The sequence below is a fragment of the Poeciliopsis prolifica genome, unplaced genomic scaffold, assembly GCF_027474105.1.
Source record: "Poeciliopsis prolifica strain line A6 unplaced genomic scaffold, Auburn_PproV2 SCAFFOLD066, whole genome shotgun sequence".
NCBI lineage: Eukaryota > Metazoa > Chordata > Actinopteri > Cyprinodontiformes > Poeciliidae > Poeciliopsis > Poeciliopsis prolifica.
The window spans coordinates 889,732-909,722 of record NW_026562441.1 but is presented as its reverse complement, the minus strand read 5'-3'; the positions used below and the strand labels follow the sequence as shown (position 1 = coordinate 909,722).

The 19,991-nt window shown below is 38.5% G+C and overlaps 1 protein-coding gene across 1 annotated transcript; it reads right to left on the bottom strand.

Annotated features, from left to right (window-relative positions):
• Nucleotides 1-184: 184 nt before the first annotated feature.
• LOC129351437 (FH2 domain-containing protein 1-like) lies at nt 185-19,517 on the bottom strand. The gene is made up of 14 exons (XM_055020296.1): nt 19,383-19,517; nt 11,283-11,671; nt 10,760-10,921; nt 10,623-10,684; nt 9,264-9,366; nt 9,062-9,147; nt 8,128-8,228; nt 7,227-7,297; nt 5,469-5,576; nt 5,201-5,271; nt 4,561-4,678; nt 3,761-3,925; nt 3,150-3,242; nt 185-2,716 (listed from the first exon to the last, which is right to left on the bottom strand). The coding sequence occupies exons 2-14, from the start codon at nt 11,559-11,561 to the stop codon at nt 686-688; spliced, it is 3,450 nt and encodes a 1,149-aa protein (XP_054876271.1). The 5' UTR covers nt 11,562-11,671; nt 19,383-19,517; the 3' UTR covers nt 185-685.
• Between the last annotated feature and the right edge of the window lie 474 nt (nt 19,518-19,991).

Here is a 19,991-nt window from a genome sequence, read left to right as displayed (position 1 = left end):
GGCGTCTATTGGGTCACTGACGGGACGTTTATGTTCTCAATTTACTAAATTTTCTTTAATAGAATATATTTGTGCTGTAATTATGGATTATTGTTGTAGTTCCTGAGTCCATAGGTGGCGAGTTTCTTCCACCTGAACCGATTCGACTCAGACTTTCACCAACATGCATGTTGAAACACTTGAATGAAGACAGAAAGCTTCTTGTTTATTGAGATAAAATGAAACTGATATTAAAATGTAGGATCATATGAACATGTTTAAAAGGCAAACAGTCCCCCTACTGACAAATGTTGGAACTGACTTTAATCAACATAATGAGACAATAGGATATTTTCCCCTTTACACTGTTCGGTGCTTATCAGCTTTAAAAGACAAGAAAGTCTAATTCTATAATTAGTTTTAGTTCATAAATCTTCAACTTGAATGCCATGTTTACATAAATATGTCAGAAAACATCTTATTCGTCTGTGAATGTGTCGTCTGAGGGGTTTTAAAGCACATTATTAGAACTGACTGTAGAAAGAACACATTTAGTGTTTCCTAACCTCCAACATGTTGGAGTTAAAATGAAGAGGAAACAATTTCTGAACAACAAGGTAAATGTTTGTTTCAGGAAGAATCCTCCGTCTGGACACTACAGAGTCAGAGGAACAACAAAAACCAAGAGTTTATGTTCCATCTCTTGTTATCTCCAACTCGGTCTGCTGGCTTTGCTCCAGTCTTTGGAATGGATTGACTTGTCGCTGCCGCTGTCGTTTCGCCTGTGGCCTTTAGGGGGCGCCAGAGAGCTGTGGAGTGGTGACGGGGCAGAGGATCTGGCGCTCTGAGACCTCTTCAGAGTGGGAGAGGAGGAGGTGTTGGGGAGATCTGTGGCTCTGGAGGAGGATGAGGAATTCTTGGGGGAAGATTTAGGGGAACCGGCGTTGGGGGGATGAGACAGAGTAGGTTTGGACCTTCTGAAAGAAGAAGATGCTGTGTTTCTGGAGAAACCCGGAAGCGCCGATGATGACGGGGTTCTGGATTTGTGTAGAGGTGTGACAGGAGCACTGATGCTACCCCCTCCGACCTGATTGAGAGCTCGAAGCTTGGAGAGACACATTTTCTCCTCTGCTTGGGTTTTGGGTTTCTTTAGGGGTTTCCGGATGGATGGTCTGCCCTCGAGGTCCTGGTTCTGCTCTCTGGACTCTGGGGTCTTAGTGGAGCCTGACCGTTGGGACCCTGGAGCAGTTCCGGGTTTCTCTCCTTGACGGGGGGAGGGGATGTTCAGACCAGTGGTTCTGGAGGAGCTGCGGTTGTTCGCTGGAGGCTTTTCGGGTTTTTTATCTCTGGACGAAGAACCTGAGTTGATCCTTGTGATTGGTACAAATCGCCTCATGTTGTGGTTCTCGGAAATGGTGAGAGTGCGGATCGATCTGCCGCCTGCAGAGGTTGTGTTGGATGGTTTCACTCCAGTGTTTCCAGTTCTGGAGTTCAGGGACTTCTTGGTGGAGTTTTTGGTTGAAGTTTCAGGTTTTGTTTTCCCACCAGTTGAAGAACTTTCTCCTGTCCTTTGCCTCAAAGTCTTCTTGTTTATGCTTGTATTATCAGATGTTTCCTCTGACCCAGGTGCCACATCTGTCTTCTGATCAGTGGACTTTATCATATTAGCTTTTTCAGGAGCCTCTGCAGTCAGACTGGGATCTGGTTTGGGTGATGCAGGGATTATTGGATGTAATCCTGGGTCATTAGAGCGGGAGACAGGCACTGGTTGGCTGCTGATTGGGATGGACTCTGTGGTTTGACCATCTGCCTGAGCTTCTGAACTCTCATTATTGGATGTTGCAGAGGAAGTTTGCTGCTTTTCTCTCTGAGTTTTTCCTCCCTGTTGATCCTTTTCTGTGTGTAGAGGTGTGTTTTCACCGGCTGCTTCACACACACCAGTCACACACCAGACAATCACCTTGACTTCTTGTTCCTCGATGTTCTTCTCAGTCTCCTGGGAGGTATTCTGAGGTTTGTCTGCTCCCTGTTCTTCTGGACCTGCGGTCAACGAGTCGCCTCCGCCCGTCTGGGAGGAGGTGGTACTGTCGAACACCTGTAGCTCAGGCACCAGGGTGCATCTCTCTAAAAGCACAGACATGTTTCCTTTAGCAGCAGTGGTGCTACAGGCAGCACTTTGTCTTCTGGAAGTCTGATCAGCTTCATTCTTCAAACAAGACTCAGTCGGACTGTTGGGGAGTTTTTCGTCACTGCTGAAACTGGGAATGGATGAGTTATTCCCACTGTTGTTGAGCTCAGACTGTTGCTTTGAATCAGAGGTAGAGTTGACTGGAACTTCATCTTTATTTACATCTTCATCAATGTTTTCAGGGTTCCTTCTGGTGGGGGACTCTAAGTGGGGTAAAACTTTCGTAGGAGAGAGTCCTGAACCTCCAGGCTCGATTGGTGGGAAATGTTTCTTCGTGTCCTCCTTTCCTCTCTGCCGAGGAACTCTGAGGTCGTTGGATTTCTCCAACATTGCGCTAAGTTCTCGCTCTGCAGCGAGAGATGGCGAGCTGAATGGAGAGTTACGCTGGAACTTCCCTGAACGTCCTCGCGGGACGTGCTTGGTATTCAGAGAGGAGCGAGACTGTGACTTTGGGTTCAGGAGGTCCAGTAAAAGTCCGACCTCATCTTTTACTGCTGCTGCTGACATGTCGGTTTCACTTCTGCAGCGCCACCCGAGGGCTCCGGTCACCTACAACACAATCGCACAAGAAAAATATATTACCTGGTCAGGAAGTCTGGGTTTCGTTTTGTGTCAGACTCCTCCTCCTGAATGGATGGCACTGTTTACATCTACGTCAGCAGGAGCCAAGACCTTTGACCCCTGACTACTGGAGTTAGTGTTCATTTAAAAATATCTTCTCATAGAAGCCTACATACAACTGTACCACTGGGCACTAAGCTAAAATGTCCACCAATTTGACCAACTGGACAATCAAAGTTTTTCCTCTTTCCTGTTGTCAGATTTGTGTCCCATAAATCTAATGGGTCGTGACCTCATGTGCAAGCGAGGAATAATTTGTCAGTAAATCAATCCGGGAGTCAGTGACACACAAAGTAAGTGCTAATCAGAGAACTGGGATTGTATTTATAATCTTGAATTGCCCAGAGTGGGATTCTGTTACCTCCTCTCCTCCAGACCATGAGTGTCTCTTCAGCTCCTCCTCGTGCATCCGCTGACGGCGAGCCGCTTCCTTCACCTCTCTCTCCTTGTTCTCCTTTAAGATCCAGAAAAACACTTCTTACCAAACTGTTTCCTCTGTTCCCAAACTGACTCTTTAAGTTCTGACAAACACAAACTCAGCGAACAGGTTTTAAAACCAACTTCATTCGATCTTTTATTCATCTTTTTTCCTCATAAAGGAGGAAATATTTTTGGTATAACTTAACTTCAACTTTGCTCTTCAAATGATGCAATAAGATCAAAATGTCTGACCTATTTACCCAGAATGCCCTGCACTGTAGATCACTTCCTGCTTTTGAAGTGATCACTGATCTGTTTGGTGTTCACATATGCATTCAAACCAAACCAGAGTTCACCTCAACCAAACTGAGACTAAGGTTTTTAGGCGGCCCAGAGTTTGATTTTTGTTATTGACTGCGGGTTCATACCGCCCCAAACGGAACCGGACCTTCTACCCAAATGGACTGGAGTTTGACTGAAGTGGACTGAACATGGCTGGTATGAATGAACCCTCACATTTCATCCTACCTGATTTAGAGATTTTGAACCAACCTTGGCAGCGATTGTGAACTTGGTGCAGAAGGTGTGGAAGATGCTGAAGCAGTCGTCCAGCCTGAACGAGTCTCTGTCCTCACAGAAGAAGTCGATCAGCTCCCTGCCTTCCTTCTTCAGCTGCTGCTGGCTGCCGCGCAGCGAGCACAACGCCGACGTGGCGCTCTGACACGCAACGACACAAACCGTCACAAGCTGCTCTCCTGCAGGACGTTCAACGCTTCTAGTTTTATGGATTTTATTTGTTTTTTTATCATAACAGTTTATTTTAACGGATTATGTGACACTTTTAATGGACTTTAAGTTTTAATGCAAGTTTGAAACAAAAGTGACATTATTTGCTGAATATTGCAAAGCTGGGACTTTTAATTCACGTTTTAATGCAACTTTGCAATGAAAGACATGACAGCTGTGGCCATTCATGAATACTCCTTCAAGTCAGTTTCACGCAAAATAAAGTGTTATCAATTACTTTGACTAATCTATAATCCTGTCAGGCATGAAAAGTCTTAGTTAACTTTAGTTATTCAAAAATGTTTTCCTTGTTTCCGTTGCTCTATTTTTATTTCTAACCCATAAAACCAAATTTCCATCAAATATGGAAAAATGGGTTGAGATGGAAGGAAAGCTGAAAAGACAAGTTCACATTTTTATGGTGCTTAATTACTTTCAACTATTAAATTGAATGTTTATAATATATATTTTGATATATTTACAGCTGATTCTGCCAGCATTCTGAGTCGTTGCATAAAAATAAAAGCAGAAATGGATCAGCCTGAAACATGATGACTCTGTTTCACCTGAAGGAAACTGTCCAGCTGCTGCAGCAGCTCCGTGTCCTTCTGGATGCTCTCCTCCACTGAGCGCGTGCGAGACGTCAGCAGCTGCAGTTCAGCATCCAGCGTTTCCATGGAGATCCTAACAAAAGAGACACAATTGGTTTTCCTATTACGATGCAATTATTTCAGTTTCATTTGAGGAACCTGATTTGGCTTTGTAGAAAAAGCTTTGCAAACCAAAGAAATTGTAACAACGTTTCTGATCCTTTTTTTAAAATGTAGTTATTTATTCAGACATGCACTGAAAAAACAGAAAATCAAGTATTTTTGGTTGATGTTCAAATATCTTCGTTCACTTAAAATAAAACAAAACAAACTTGCAGGCAACTTTTCAACCAGATAAAGCAGCTTGTTTTAAATCAGTCCTAAAATATAAGTGACAAAGTTCCAGATTATTTGTGACCTGGACAAATTTCAGGTCACTTGACAATAGAGCTTGTTCTTGTTCATCAATATTAATGGTTTACTGACTGAAAACAAGCTCTTATATCTGCAAGTGCACTAAGATATTTGCACTAGAAACTAAACCAAGTCAGATTTAGTGTTTTTGCATTGAGACTCGACCCTCAGCTGTATCTGTACCTTTGAGGCGCCGTCTCACCTGGATGCAGCCTGGATGTGACTCAGTTTCAGAGGAAACTCCTGCAGCTTCTGGTCTTTTTTCTGAGCTTCCTGAAAAAAAAAAAATCTCAACTTTACCTGAACTGCAGTGAGAAGGAAACAATATGCAAGATTCAGAACAAAATGACTGCAAATGTTGCAAAAACTCTGCAGTTTAGATTTTAAGATGAAGAGAAAATCGTAATGTTTGAGTGAAAAGAACATGATTGAAGCTGGTTTGTGGCGATCCAACATCAAAACTCACTGACCAGAGCCACGAAGTGCAGCAGGTTCATCCCCGGTTTGTTGGACTTGGTGTCTGCAAGCGACAGCAGGGAGGACAGCTTGAAGCCCACGGCGTTTCCTGCAGAACCTCCCTGCAGAACACAGCAGTTAGAAACAACTGGAGCAGCTTCCAGCCCAAACCTCCCCACTGCGCTGGGTTCATCCAGAATAAAATCAATGGTGTTCCAGTTAACATGAGGTTTTAGACCCAATTTACAACAGTTTTCTGGAAGTTTATTCCAGATTTGTGGTGCATAGAAGCTGAATGCTGTTTCTCCAGGTCTGATTCTGGATGCAGAGCAGAACCAGAACCAGAAGAGCTGAAGGTTGATACAGCCACAGATCTTTTCAGTGACTTATAAACTAAATAAAGTATTTTCTCTCACTGGAAGGACTTCAGAACTCAAACTGCAAAACACAGAAGTATTTTTGTTTAATTTATTATGCAAATGTTGGTACACTTGAAATAAGACAAAACTTCAGAAAAATGTAGGAGTTTGTTTTAAGTAATTTCTTAATATTGATGAAAAGTTATAGGATAAAACGACATTTTTCTCGTGTTACAAGTGAAATTATCTGCCAACGAACTAGATGTTTTCCGTCAATATTAAGAAATAATAGACTCCGACATGTTGCTGAAAAGTGACTCTTCAGTTATTTTTGTCTTATTTTTGAATTATTTCCAGTGTTTTGGATCAGTTGAAACCGTTTTATTTTGAAGTAATCAATGAGTTTCTGTAGATAATCCTGGTTCATTAATCCTGGAGATGTTCTTCAGGTGACAGAAGGCCGACTTTGTAGCTGTCTTTATGTGGCTCTGAATGTCCAGGTGTGGTGTTTTAGTCCACATTAAGGTATATTTGGAGGCATTTTTTTGTGTTTTGTTCAGCCAAATTAGATGCATTTGTGGATTTTTGCTATTCTCTGTTTTATAGTTTTTTCCAGTTTTTTCCCTGATCTGTCGGCTGTTTCTACCGTGTCACAGTTTTCAGACTTTATTCACTAAAGATATCTATAAAAAATACATTTAGCTTCACAATGATGCACTACTTTGAGTTAAACACATTTGGTTTTATTGTGTCAAACTGGATGTCGTTCAAAGTGTTTGATGCTGTTTTGTTTTCTATATTTTATGAATTTTTTCACACAGATTTTCCTGCTGTCAGTCCATGTCTCTTTTTTTGTCGCTGTCTATTTCAGTCCGTTATTGTTTGTGGCTTCCTGTCGCTGCATTGTTATGGTAATTTGACGTCCCTCGTCTGTCAACTTCATATATCAACAGATTTCGTTTTAAATACTTGTAATAACAAATAAGAAGTGCATAAAATATATTTTTGGTCAGAAACATGAGCTTCAGCATGAGAGAAAGGCTGAAGGTAAAGATTATAAACATATTTAAATGTTTTAAAGGCAGAACATCAAAGGTTTCTGCTGCCTCTGTGTAATTTGCGCAGCATGTGAAGGCGACGTTTCCAGTTTGACAATGTGAACAATAAGGGATAATGATACGGTTTGAGTCTAGCGCTCCCTGATGATCCTTGAAATAAATGAACATCTGTTCCTTGTAAAAAAAAAAAGAAAATCACGAGCTGCAGGAAGCTTTCTGATGTCGCAGTTTTCTGCACCAGAGATGAAAACTGGACAAAAACGAGTTTAATCTGTTTTATATGACATTAGCCACAGTTAACAATCTGTAGCTGGTTTTCTAATTAATTATGAATTGTTTTTTAGTCCCCACTCACAGCATTGAGGATGTTTCCGGCCTGCAGCACCAAGTGCAGAACAGCGTGGAGCTCCTTACAGCACATTAACTCTGGATGAGAGGAAAACGAAAGGAGGGAAGAAATGTGTCATTAGAGAAGAGAGAGAGAGAGAGAGAGCTAACAGTGGCAGCACTGAGTTAGCAGCTCAGGCAGAGATTCACACACCCTGCTAAAAATAATCAATGTGTTAGGATGACGTATCGCTCTGCACATCTGCACAGTCTGGAGAAATCAGGTGAGTTTCTTCAGCATCGCTCTGCGGTTTTATCTGTAGTAGAAACTGAGTCATTAGCTGTCAAATATCTGATTAACATATTTTGAGGTATTTATTCATAAAAAACACAAAAATCACTACAGAAAGTTTAGTGAAAGGAAAACATTCAAAGGGAAGTCTGAGGAATTACTTTAAAATATATCCTGCACTGCCACTGCAAATTACAGTCATGATTCATTAATGTGTCTGAACCGTCATTTTAATCCTTTAAAATCTTAATTTTCTCTAACAGATTGTAAAAACAGTTTATGAAGATGAATGGTGCTTAGATTGAAAATTACTTCTTGCAACTGCAGCAAAAAGTGTTTCTGCTAATTATTAACTCTGATGTCTGAATTCAAGCGAAATCAGATCAGTTTTAGAAAAACTTTTAAATATTCATAATTCTCTGCAATATTATACACAGATTTTATGTGTTGGTCTGCCACATAAAATTCTTCTAAAAATAAATAACTGAAGTGAAAATGAAGGAATATGATGCCATTAGTGTTCAGGAAAAGTCGAATAAACTATGTTTTTCTTCTTTGGTGAAAAGTTAAAGACAGAAGCAAATAAAGCCAACAGAATTTAAATATTTGAGGTATTTCAGGGTAAAATGTTTGCTACCTTTGGTTGCAGAGCGAAGGATTTTAAAATCTCTCTTCATGGCGTCGCAGGAAGCAGGAAACTCCTCCTTTAACAGCATGGACTCGATGCGGACCGAGTAACTACACAGAGACATGGATACTTACAGATATGTAGAGGTAATACGTCACATGAAAATGTGAAACTGATGGATTGATGATGTCATAATAATGAGAAAAACAGAAGAATGTGATGCCAGCAGCAAAATTTTCAGCAGTAGAATATAAATCTTGTTTATTTGATTTTATTGATTATCTGTATGTGAATCTGCTTTCATTTTCACTTTACTGTTGATAAACCTGAATTTCTCCATTTCTATTCTACTGTACAGTGAATTTATATTAATTAGCTTAGTAAGTCACGCTAAACATGCAAAGTCTAAGAATTACGTTCAGGTTGTACAAAAAGATTGTTTTCACAGATCATTTGATTAGTTATTTTAGTTATTTGTTTTCCTTTTTCTGTAAATATGAATATATTGTATATAATTCAAATTTCTAGGGGGATTTGGTTGGTTTTCAGAAGATCAGACACCTTATCAGCTGGTAATTGGTAAATTTTTTTTTTTTTTTAAAAAGAAGGAGTTGGATTCTTATGACATGTTGTTATTAGTTTTGGAGTATTTAGTTATTTACATATTTATGTTGGTTTGTTTTTTTCAAGTCAGAAAAAAATGCTTAAATGTAAAAAGGTATTTGAAAATTGATTGATTTCTACAGTTATTAAGTTTATTTATATGATTAGTTTTTTTTTTTTTTTTTTGCATTATTATTTAATCTGATTATTAGCAACAACTTAAAAAACCATCTTATTCAAAAGTGCATCTAAACTTGACAGATTAATTCTGAATGTTAGCACGTTTGGCTAAAATGTTTTGCTAGATTTGAGTTTGAGAAATGTAAAGTAGTGAGCTCACCTGGGCAGGTGAGTCAGCAGATAAATGAAGGAATCGGCCAATGAGAGCTTGGAGACGTCGCCTTGGTACGCCTTCAGCTTCTTCACCTTCAGAGGAACAAAAGCAGTTTTATCAAAACAAACTTTATGGATAAATAAAACGATCATATGTCCCTCTGTCAGTGAGGATGTTTGTGTTTCAGACGGCAGACGAAATATTTCACCTCGTCTTTTTCTGGAAGCAGCTTCAGCAGCTCTCTCAGAGGCTCCGCCCCAAATGATTCGCTGTTGCCATGGCGAATCTCATCCACCAGCGTCTGATTGGACCTGCAGGGGAAAATGCTTTTTCTAATTAACAGCTAAATTACACTCCGAATGTGTTAAAGTGACACTTCGGCCAGTGCTAATCAGTCGTAAAAAATAAAAATAAACCAACTCAGATTTAAAGCAAATTCATCTGGAGTCAAACAGAAGAAATGAAGATGAATTAAAACTTTTGCACAGATTAATGTGACTATTTATATCAGGGTAAACTAATTTATAGTGGGAGCGCCTCCCTCATGTGTTTTGTTGTGTTCACTAAGCATTGATTCTGAACATCATAAACACGATCAGAACACGCTGTGACCCGTTTTTTATCATCCAGAAAGAGGAAAGAGAAGAACAAATGGAAATTATTGAGCTTGTTTTAATTTCTTTGTGATTAATTGATTTATTTCTTATTGCGACAGGCTAAGTTTGCATATGTTAGCAAATGCTGGTTAGTTTTATGTATGCTGTTGGATGTATTTGTAGTGTTTTTGTGGTTTTGTAATAATTGCTCCCAAATAAATTCAGAAAAAACATTTAAAGTCTTTGTGTTTGTATTTCATCCCTCTTTGTGATAACTGGTCTCAATCTGTGATTTTTGTTCAGTTTGAACCAAATCTCTGACGTAGCCGTGAACATCCATCCTGTTTGCATTTCTGCATAGCAGAGAAGCATCATCTGTTTTTACCCACAACACCTCAGGATGAGGGCGAAGAGACGCGTCACGCAGACCCGTCCTGAGTCACAGTCACCCTGGACAGACTCAGCAGATACATAAACCAGATTCAACTTGACTCAAACTAAACGGTCATGACCTCTTAAAAAATACATGTATTAAAACCAATTTAATGCTTTTACTTCCTTACCAAGATATGAAGCTTTAAATGATCTGAAAGATGTTTTTATTGGATTTTTTTTTTACCTTAAATGCCTCAGAAGTTGATTAAAATTAAGAAATTATTTGTATCAAAGCCATTAGCACTAGTGCAGACAGTTAAATTAATTACATAAAAATTGTTTTTACGCAAAAAAATTTTTCTACATGCAAAAGTTCAGAACTGGAACCTTTGTATTTACGAGTTTCTGGTACGCCTGTAAATCTGACGCACAAGCGAAATCCACAATCAACAGCGACAAAAGCTGCTTCTCTAGGCCTGATGGGAAATTTTGCTTCAAAAAAAAGTCTGATTAAACACTGGAAAACAATATTGTTGTTTTCAAGTTGTGTGAACAGTTTCTCCACAAATTAAAAGTAAATATTTCCATTTATTTACCTTTTGAACTGTTTGAGGAAGATTGAGATGTTCAGCCCTCGCTTCGAGTCGAGGATGGAGACCTGGGGTAGACAAAGAGACGGTCAGAGTCTGAGTCCAAAGTGTTGACCAACAGGCATCAGAACCAGAACCAGAACCTCGTGTTTGGCCTCCCTGAACGACACTCGGGTCTTTCCTCCTCTGGTCGGCGTGGAAGCCGACTTTTCGTTCTGCGTGAAAAGCTCCTCGATTTTCTGAACATCAATCTGGAAATCCTGCTGGACTGGACCCTGAGTCCAGAGGTTGGCGTGACCTTTGACCTGAAGCAAAGATTCAGCTGTTTGTTCTCAAGCATAAGTTTGCACTCATCTTTAACAGGCGGTGTGAACTTATGGATAAAAAATGTTTGGTAAGTTATGTTCAGAAGTTTGAAAGTGGTGAGGATTTCAGATTATAAAGATAATAACGGTTAACAGCAGATAAATGGTTTCCTGTAACGGTAAATTGTTTCTCTGACATAGTGTCAAGATGTTTATGTTTAGTTTATGTACAAAAACTTATCTCATTAGTTTAGGTTTGTAATACAACATAATTGAACAACTTAATTTCTTTTACATGTTGCATAAAATAAGTTTGTGTATATTTTGAAGTAAAGTCCACTGATTGTGTTTTACAGTCTACCTGCTCCGCTGGAATCGTTTTCCAGAAGAAACTCCTCACCCTCTTCTTCTTCTTCACCCCACCTGGGTTACCTGGAGGCAGCAGAGGAGGAGGAGGAGGTGGCGGGGGAGGAAGAGGAGGAGCAGGAGGAAGGTTTCCTATGACTTGGGTTCCATTTTTACTGTTGTGTGAAAGTGTGAGCGCGGACGGCGGCGACATGGCCTCAGCGACGGCGGCGTCCTCCTGGAAGGAAAACCCCTGGATGTCGCTGGCCGGGGAGACGCTGCCCATGACGTGCATCGCCACGTCTGATTGGACGGGAGCAGACTGGAGGGTCACCGGGGTCACGGGTAACCATGGTAACAGTGTAGAAGAGTCATTCGAAACATCAGTGGGTGAAGATCAGCAGTCTGGAAAGAAAAGTTGAAAAGAAGCAAAAACAAACATGTAGAAAACGACGTCAATGAAAACCTGGATGTTGAAGATGCTTGAATGTTTTTAGTGCTGTCGCAATAATCAATAAATCAATTCTAGCAAGATAAATTAAAGCAAATACAATCATTTTAATTTGATTGATTTATAGTTATTATCTTTCTAGTAAAAGCTGGATGTTAAATGTTTGGTGCTTTGGTCTCCAATAGTCGAGTTTCGGACAGTTGGAAACAAACTGCTACGTTTAGAAACTGTTTGGATGAATCTACCAGAACAATGTTGTCTCAATTTTATATTATTGTTTTCTTTTTGATCTTGTTAAACTGGTGACAAACCAATGAAACCGACACAACTCAACACTAGAGCTTCAATACATTTTTTCTGCAGATTTTCAGTCATTCTGGACTCAAATCCCCAGAATATTCAGTATTTTCTCATTTTATATCAATAAATATAAAAAACTACTATAAGTTAAAAAATGTAGCAGTCAGGATATGAATACAGAATCTACAAAAGGACAGATTTATAGATGGATGATTTTTTTTTCATGTTCAATGTTTGTCTGTAATCATGAAGTTAAATTTAACCAAATTAAACTTGTATTTTTTGCAGCTTCAGTTATTTTCTTTTTAAATCTTGTTTTTCTTCAGGTAAAAACTTCCTTTGTTCTCTGATTTGAGGTTTTTCTCATCAAGCCTCCTGCCGCTCAAAGGTTAATGAAGACCCGATCTCAGCAGTGATGTAACGTTTCCAGTAACAGCTGCCTTGTTGCTTCCACCAAAGGGCTGTGGAGTCGTGGCAGGAAGCCCAAATATGGCCACCTTCCAGCAGGGTTTAATAATTTAATGCTCACTAAGGGAGGAAATCACTGTGTGAAGTTCTGGATTCACGTCAACAAATATTTCCACTTCCTGCTGATGAATTAAAGACGACAGCGACGTTACATAAGCTAATCTCACGTCTCTGATTGCCTGAATCCTTCCATCAAATTTTCTGCTCAATCGTGCTAACAACCGGAACCACCCAGTGTGTGAGAACCAGCGACCCGACCCTGCTGCTACTTTCTCCTGCTGTTATTTTAACATCCACATTCCTTCCTGGACCTAACAAAGTGTTATTTTTGGACTTTGGTTAATTTTTCTGTCCTCTAATCGACCATTTCCACCACAGGTGTGAGTCAATCTTTACCTGGATAAAAGACAAAAATGTAAAATAACAGTTACTATCTGAAAACTTTTCCTAAAAAAAGGAAATGGTATCATCACATGGGATAGTTTTCACAAAAGTTTTCATCCCCATGAATCCACACAAATTTAAAGTTGTTTAAAACATGCCAGACCCCTAGGGGGCAGTGTAGCGCAAAACCAAAACCAATCAGTAAATCAAAACTTCCTGTTGGGATCATTTAAACATGATGGCAGGACGTTCATTTACAGGTTAAACTACTGTTTTTATTAGAAAATAAATAACGTCAATAAGGAATCGTTTCAATATGTGGTTATATTGAATTGGCACATTATTTATTACAGACCGAAACTCAGTTGATCCATAAACACATGCAAAAACAAATACAGAGTTTTCATAAATAATTGTTTTTAATTTTAATAAGCAGAGTTTTAGGATGGATAAAAAGCTAAAATGCATAAAAATGTATTTGTTTTCCCAGATATCAGGATGCAACTAATTTTTTCCTTCATATCTTTTTTCTTTCAGAAAAGTGAAAAAAACTTAAAAATATTTTTTTTTCCAGACTATAAAGTTGTGTTGTTTCTTTTCCATAAAATGGTTCATTTCTTTGTGTTTTTTAAAGCTCAACAGCGGATTATCAGCCTCCATATTTCACATCCTTCTTGTGTCACAACCGTCTCCATTTCCATCTTCAACACATCAACGGAGCCTCACCAAGTCCAAACGGCTCAACTGAGCTTTTCCCTCTGATGGTTCATTTCCATCCCTATAACCATCAGCTAACCATCTCTGATTTATATTCTGTATCTTAACGCTGGTGAGCCAGAGTGCAGGAGACGCCAGAGACGCCGTGTGTTGCTCTGGTTGCTGGTCATTGACCCGCTGATTGCCGTGGAAACGAACCGCGCAGCAAACAATGACAGTTTGTTTACGTGGCGCACAACAAAAACAGGGTCACAGTTAGCGTGTGTGTGTAGATGTGAAAGCTACGCTAACATCACTGCTGCCTCCGTCTTTTTCCTCACATCTTTCATCCGTCCGTCTTCAAAGGGAGGCAGAGAAAAGGTTTACAGCTGGGCAGCGCCGGCGCCGACCCTGGAAAACCATCAGTTTTGGCCTCAAATTTTGAAAATGAACAAGATTCCAGCCATGATGGGGAGTTCAGTCACAAAACAACATCAGAATCCACAAATACAAGGTTAAAAATGTGGGAATACTAAATGAAAGTTATATATTTTAAATACAATTTCTTAGTGAGCTTTTAGAAATGTTTGTTAGCCAAGCATGCATGTCTGATATGGAAAATAATGACAAATATCAATAAATTTCACATCTTCTAATGCTTTGTCAAACCGCATTTAGGTGAAACTATAGTTCACATTTTCAGAAACATCATTTTGATAATATTCTGCAGCCTCACAACTACTATTATCATCCAGAGTTGAATTTATTTTCATCAACATCCAAATAAACACAAAATATTAAAAGGGTTAAAAAATGCAAAAAAGCACAAAAGATATAAACAGAAAAGCCCACAAAACATAAGAAAACCAATTATAACATAAAAATTAACAAGCCACCATTAATTCATTTTACTGCAAATTAATCAATAAAATGTTTATTTTCTAATATAAAAGAATATTGAATCCAGCACAATACGATGCACAACAACCACAGAGACACAAAATATAAAAAATAAATAAACTCAGGACCAAAGGAAGGAAGGAAAAATGTACTGAAACAAAACAAAAGCAAAACGACCTGAAGCCAATTATTACAGACCAAAGGTTGAAGAAAAAACGATATCTATCCAAACTCCTCAGACTCCTGATCTAAATGTCAAAGATTCACATTTCTGCAGCTCTGTTTCACAAACTGGTCACAACAGTGCTGGTGGCCTCAGCCCCAGATGCATGCTGGGAAATCCACTGGGCCAGTGAAGCACGCTCATTCAGAAAACAAAACCTCACTTCAACCGACCCAGTTATGATGCAGGCATCCGTCCGTCGCTCGCTCCACATTCCTGCAGCAGCGACCTCGATAGCGAAGGAGGCAGGAAGGGTGAATGAGCCACCGACCCTTCCTCCTCCTCCTCTTCGTCACATGACCACTGAGCGAGCGCACTCAGAGTGTTGGTAAATAAATAACATGCAGAGAGCTCAGGACAAAATTTAACTGGAGTTTAAAAGTGCAAACTGGTTTTGTGTCAGAAACCTGACAGATCTTCATCACCAGTCAAGTTGATTTAAAGCAACAAAGCAGCTTAAAGTGATTTACTTTTAAAAACAACTTAATTTTCAACTTTACAAACTCGGAAATTTAATTGTTTTGTCTTTCAAGAATGTTTGGGATTAACCTCAAATTAATTTATTCCATCCATCCACTTCCTGACACCTTGTCCCCAGTGGGGTCAAACGGGGTCACCCTGGACAGGTTGCCAGTCTGTCGCAGTTGTTTTATTATTTTCTGGCAAATTTTCAATATTTTAAACTAAAAAATTTTCTTAGGTTGTTACTAACAATTTCTGATAATAATCTCAAATTTTCAGATTTTTTTCCTGTCAAATTTTGGAACTTTTAAATTCAGAAATTTACTTGTTTTTTTTTTTTGTAGCAATTTTTAAAAAATGGAATCTCAAAAATTCCATGTTTTTTGTCTAGAAAATGCCTGAGATTAATCTAAACTCTTCTGAGTTTTTCTAGCCAATTTTCTTCTTTTCAAGCTCAGAAATGTCCTTGTTATTCTGGAAAATTAGCTTAGTTTTGATCTGCAGTGTCCCTAATATGCCATGTTAGAAGCTAGTAGAGGTTAAATCCTGTATTTGTTCATGCAGCTGCAATATTAGCTGAATAAAACGGTAACAATGTGAGCTCAGAGTTTGGTCACCACTCCTCAGGGATGTGAACGTGTACGGCAAAACAAACACGGATCGTAGAAACTGTTTGAGAAACAAAACAAGGACAAATATTGACACTACAAATTCATCTGACCTCTTCTGTGTGGAACAAAGGAGGACGAAGAAAAGCACACAGGTCATTATCTGATCCACCAGACAGAGAGACAATCTGATCTGTGGGACGGTATTAAAATACAAGCAGCTCATCTGTAAATGACGTGAACACGAGGTTTCTCTGTGCTGCTCATGAATTAATTGTGAAAAGCTCAAACGGATCAGAGGGAAAGTTTTATGTAAACAGCTTTATTCTATTATCTGAAGTCAAACATGATCTCTGCTCGGGTTGTAACACTTCTCTGCAGGGTGTTGCATGAAATAAAAGAAAAGTTAATTGTTGTAAAATGTGAATGGAAAAGTTACAAGTTGTTCCAAAAACAGCTGGTCAAAGCCTTGGTGAGCCTCAGCTCTGGATCAAAAATAAAACAAAACCTGTTTCCAAAAATAAATTGATGCAATACGATTACAAATTTTTAGTCTGGAACACATTTTTGTGAGGAATATGTTGTTACTGGTGGTTTTATTTAATCTTTAATGTATTCCCAACCTGCAGTTGAATAGAAACAATTCAAATAAAAGACAAATCTTTTTATTCAACTAATAAATGATAAATGATCCTTTTCACAAGATTTTACAAATGGGAACGTTCAGTTCTTCTGTAACTGAATCCTGTGAATGAACATTTTCTTTCAATGCGAACAATAAATGCCAATAACTGCTGTTTGGTTTTGTTTTACTACATTTTAAACCTTTGAACCAATAATTATTTTTGATTTTACATTTTTCTCAACATTTTTAGGATGTTTGCAGGAAGGGATACAAAAAAAACTTTTTTTTTTCAGACACTGAGTCACAGCACGCTTTAATGTCTTTTAAAATTTTCTTTAGGTTTTCATGGCGGCTGTTTGTCTGACAGATTCCCACTCCCACACTTCTGGTGACAGATTTCCAAGCGGGGAAACGGAGCGCTGCAGAAGCGGTTCAAAGATGTGAAGGAAAGGATTAAAAGCCCAGAAATTCAACATAATCTTCCTCAATTGATGGGAATATTTTAATATAAACACATAAACTAAAGGTGCAGAAGACATTTTTAAACACTGAATTCAGAGCACTGATTTTTTTTTTTATCATGCGCAGATGTAACTTTAAATTTCTTTTTCCAGAAACCTGCAAAAATTCATTTCCATATTTTCTGGTCACCAGTTTTATTTACTTCTTAAACATTTTATGATGCATATAGTTTTCTTGTTTTGTATTCATTGTTTGTATTAATTGACAACATAGTTAAGTCATTTTACTTTTGTTTGCCTTTGATTGTTTTTATCAGGATATATTGAGCATCATCAAATGAAAAATAATCTTTTGGTTAATCCTGGTGCATTTACATTAAGTTAATTAGCCACTATTGCAGAATCAGAGCCGTATTATAAAGAAAATATGAGCATTTTGCATAAGATTAAAAAGCTTTTTGGTCTATAAACATGTTGAACCCAGAACTCAAAAAACAGTTTACATTATTGCTTCACTGGTTCTAATTCTGTAATAATCTAAAGATAGAAAGTGACAATTTTTTTAATGTGAATAAGCAATTACTATAATAATCAATGTTGCAACCCTAAAAGAAATACAGGCAAGTATTTATACAGCTGTTGGTTATGACTGTTTATGAAACTATTCCCAAATTATCTGAAATTAGTATAGGATCTACAATAAAACATAATTAGCCAGAAAAAAACAAACATATGATCATTTGTGTCAGATTGGCATCAAATGCATCAAATAATGTTAACAGAATCAACTAAGAAATACTTAATATATTATCCACAACATTCACACAAATCAAGCTTCTAAAGAAATGTCAGAAAATATCTAAAAAAATAACTGCATCTGCTGGCAATGAAATAAATAATAATCTAATTAATAAATACCAACAATAATACCCATCATAAATCTATCTATTTATAAAACAATATGTGAATAAATGACATTTTACCATCCAAATACCAACTGAAGTAGCAACAAATATCGACTGAATGGACCAAGAAGGTGAGAAGACAAACAAACCTATAATTTATTCAAACAACTTATCAGCAAAGTTTAGCACCTAATTATTTTCCTCAGCAGAGTGATTATTTCCACAAACATCCACATTTTATTTATTGGTGAAAAAGAGTCCAAACACAGAAAACCACCAAAAACAAACCATAAATTAAGAGATGCTTTCTCACTTCCATCAACATGAAGTTCTGCTGTAAGCAGCAAACTCTGACAAACACCCAAACTTCTCCACAGCAGCAGGTAAATAAACTCCCTGAGGAGGATGAGGAGGACGAAGCATCCAGCACCAAAGTGTTTAAGAAGCTCTGGGTTGGACCCGGACCCGCCAACCGGACGGGAACCAGGCAAACATCCAAGCCGCCTGCTGAACGGCATCATGGGACTCTGATAATAGAAAACAGCTAAATGAAAGCAAATCCCCTCTAAGTCGTTTTCTCTGCTCTGATCTGCGATGGCGGGAGACATGATGAGAACCGCCAAGCAAAAGGAGCTGGCTGAGCATCCGCTGGTTACTGTGGCAACAGGGACAGACATCCCCAAACTGTATCCCGTTTCTAAAATGTCACCACCTTTAGCTGGGTCACCGCGGGGTCAAGCTGGAGCACTGAGCCGGGCAAGGAGCTCACTGGGAGGACTGGGAGGAGAACTGGACACAAACTGGTGACCATGGGATGGCAGCAACACTTTCTACAAGAATGATTTGGTTTATCACTACAGCAACAGTCAATCAATATAGTTAAAGACTTTTACTTTGAAAGAGCATAACCTCCTTGTCCAAACGTTAATTGATTTAAACAATTGGTGCTTTAAAGCTGAAACAATTAGATCCCTAAAATTCAAACCGCTTTTCAGACTAAATAGTTGTTTTTAAGTTTCAAAATTTGTTTTTCAGATTCATTCTTTCTTTTTTGGAACAACCTTTAATTTAGCTCCATACAAACTATTGTCAGAATCCAATTAATTTGTCATCAATGTCAAAGTTTTACAGTGTTAATGTTGTAACCAACCTGCTGATAATATAGCAAAAAGAAAACAGATTATACTAATTTTTTTGTTGAATTAACATTAGAAATCCCAAACTAAACATAGTACAGCTGCTATTTCAGCATTCAATGAACTGAATATCATGTCCAGGCGGGGCTTGGCCCCCAGAGCTGCAGGATCCTAAAGACGCCCCTGTCATTAAGCTGTAATAATGAACAACAATACATAATATAATGATATCATCACAATAACATGCAACACGAAACTAATAGGAAGTGAAAATACAAAAAGAAGCTGATTATTAATGTTTAATTAAAGTTAGACTGAAATAAAAACTTGAAGGTGTTTAAAAACATAAAGTATATATTTAATAAATTATGGTTATTGTTGTCAAATAAGCTAGCAACTGATCAAATATGAAGCTATACACCTGCACACAGTCACCAAACATCAATTTTTAAACAACATATCAAACATAAAGCGTTTAAAACACAAAATAAACCTACCGGAATGAATTCAACCCTGGTTTTAATCCTTTAATCAGCCAGAAACAGGAGAAATCACCGGTTCCCGGGTCCACGGTCCGCGTTTTCCTGCCAAAGTCTCCAACGGTCTGACTCCGAGCTGCCAGCGCGTGCGGAGAAAAGCTGACAGCGGAGGCGACTGCGCATGCGCGCTGCCTCAGGTGGAGGGAACCCCGCTCTCTCTCCTTCTCTCTCTCTCTCTGTCGCTCTGCCGGACCCGCCCACCCGTGGGTGTTCGGTCCAGATAAGCTTCGTTCCTGGAAGAAAACACATGAACAAAAAACTAAATTGTTTGTAATCAACAGAAAGAGGAGGAAATTAAGTATTAAGCTGTTAAACACAACAGTTACTGAAGAAAATGCAAAAGTTGCTATTTTAGGAACTAAATGAAGAAAGAACATATTACTAAAGTAAAAGTCAAAAGTAGAGTGCAGTAAAAGTACTTTTGACAAAAGTATCCTCATGCTGATATGCATGTAGTGACAGCAAAAAGAAAACTTTCCTTTTAACAGGAAGAAACTCCCAACAGAACCAGAGCCTGGTTCAGCGTGATCCACTGATCCAGGAGCACTTTCTACCTTTTTGAGCCAT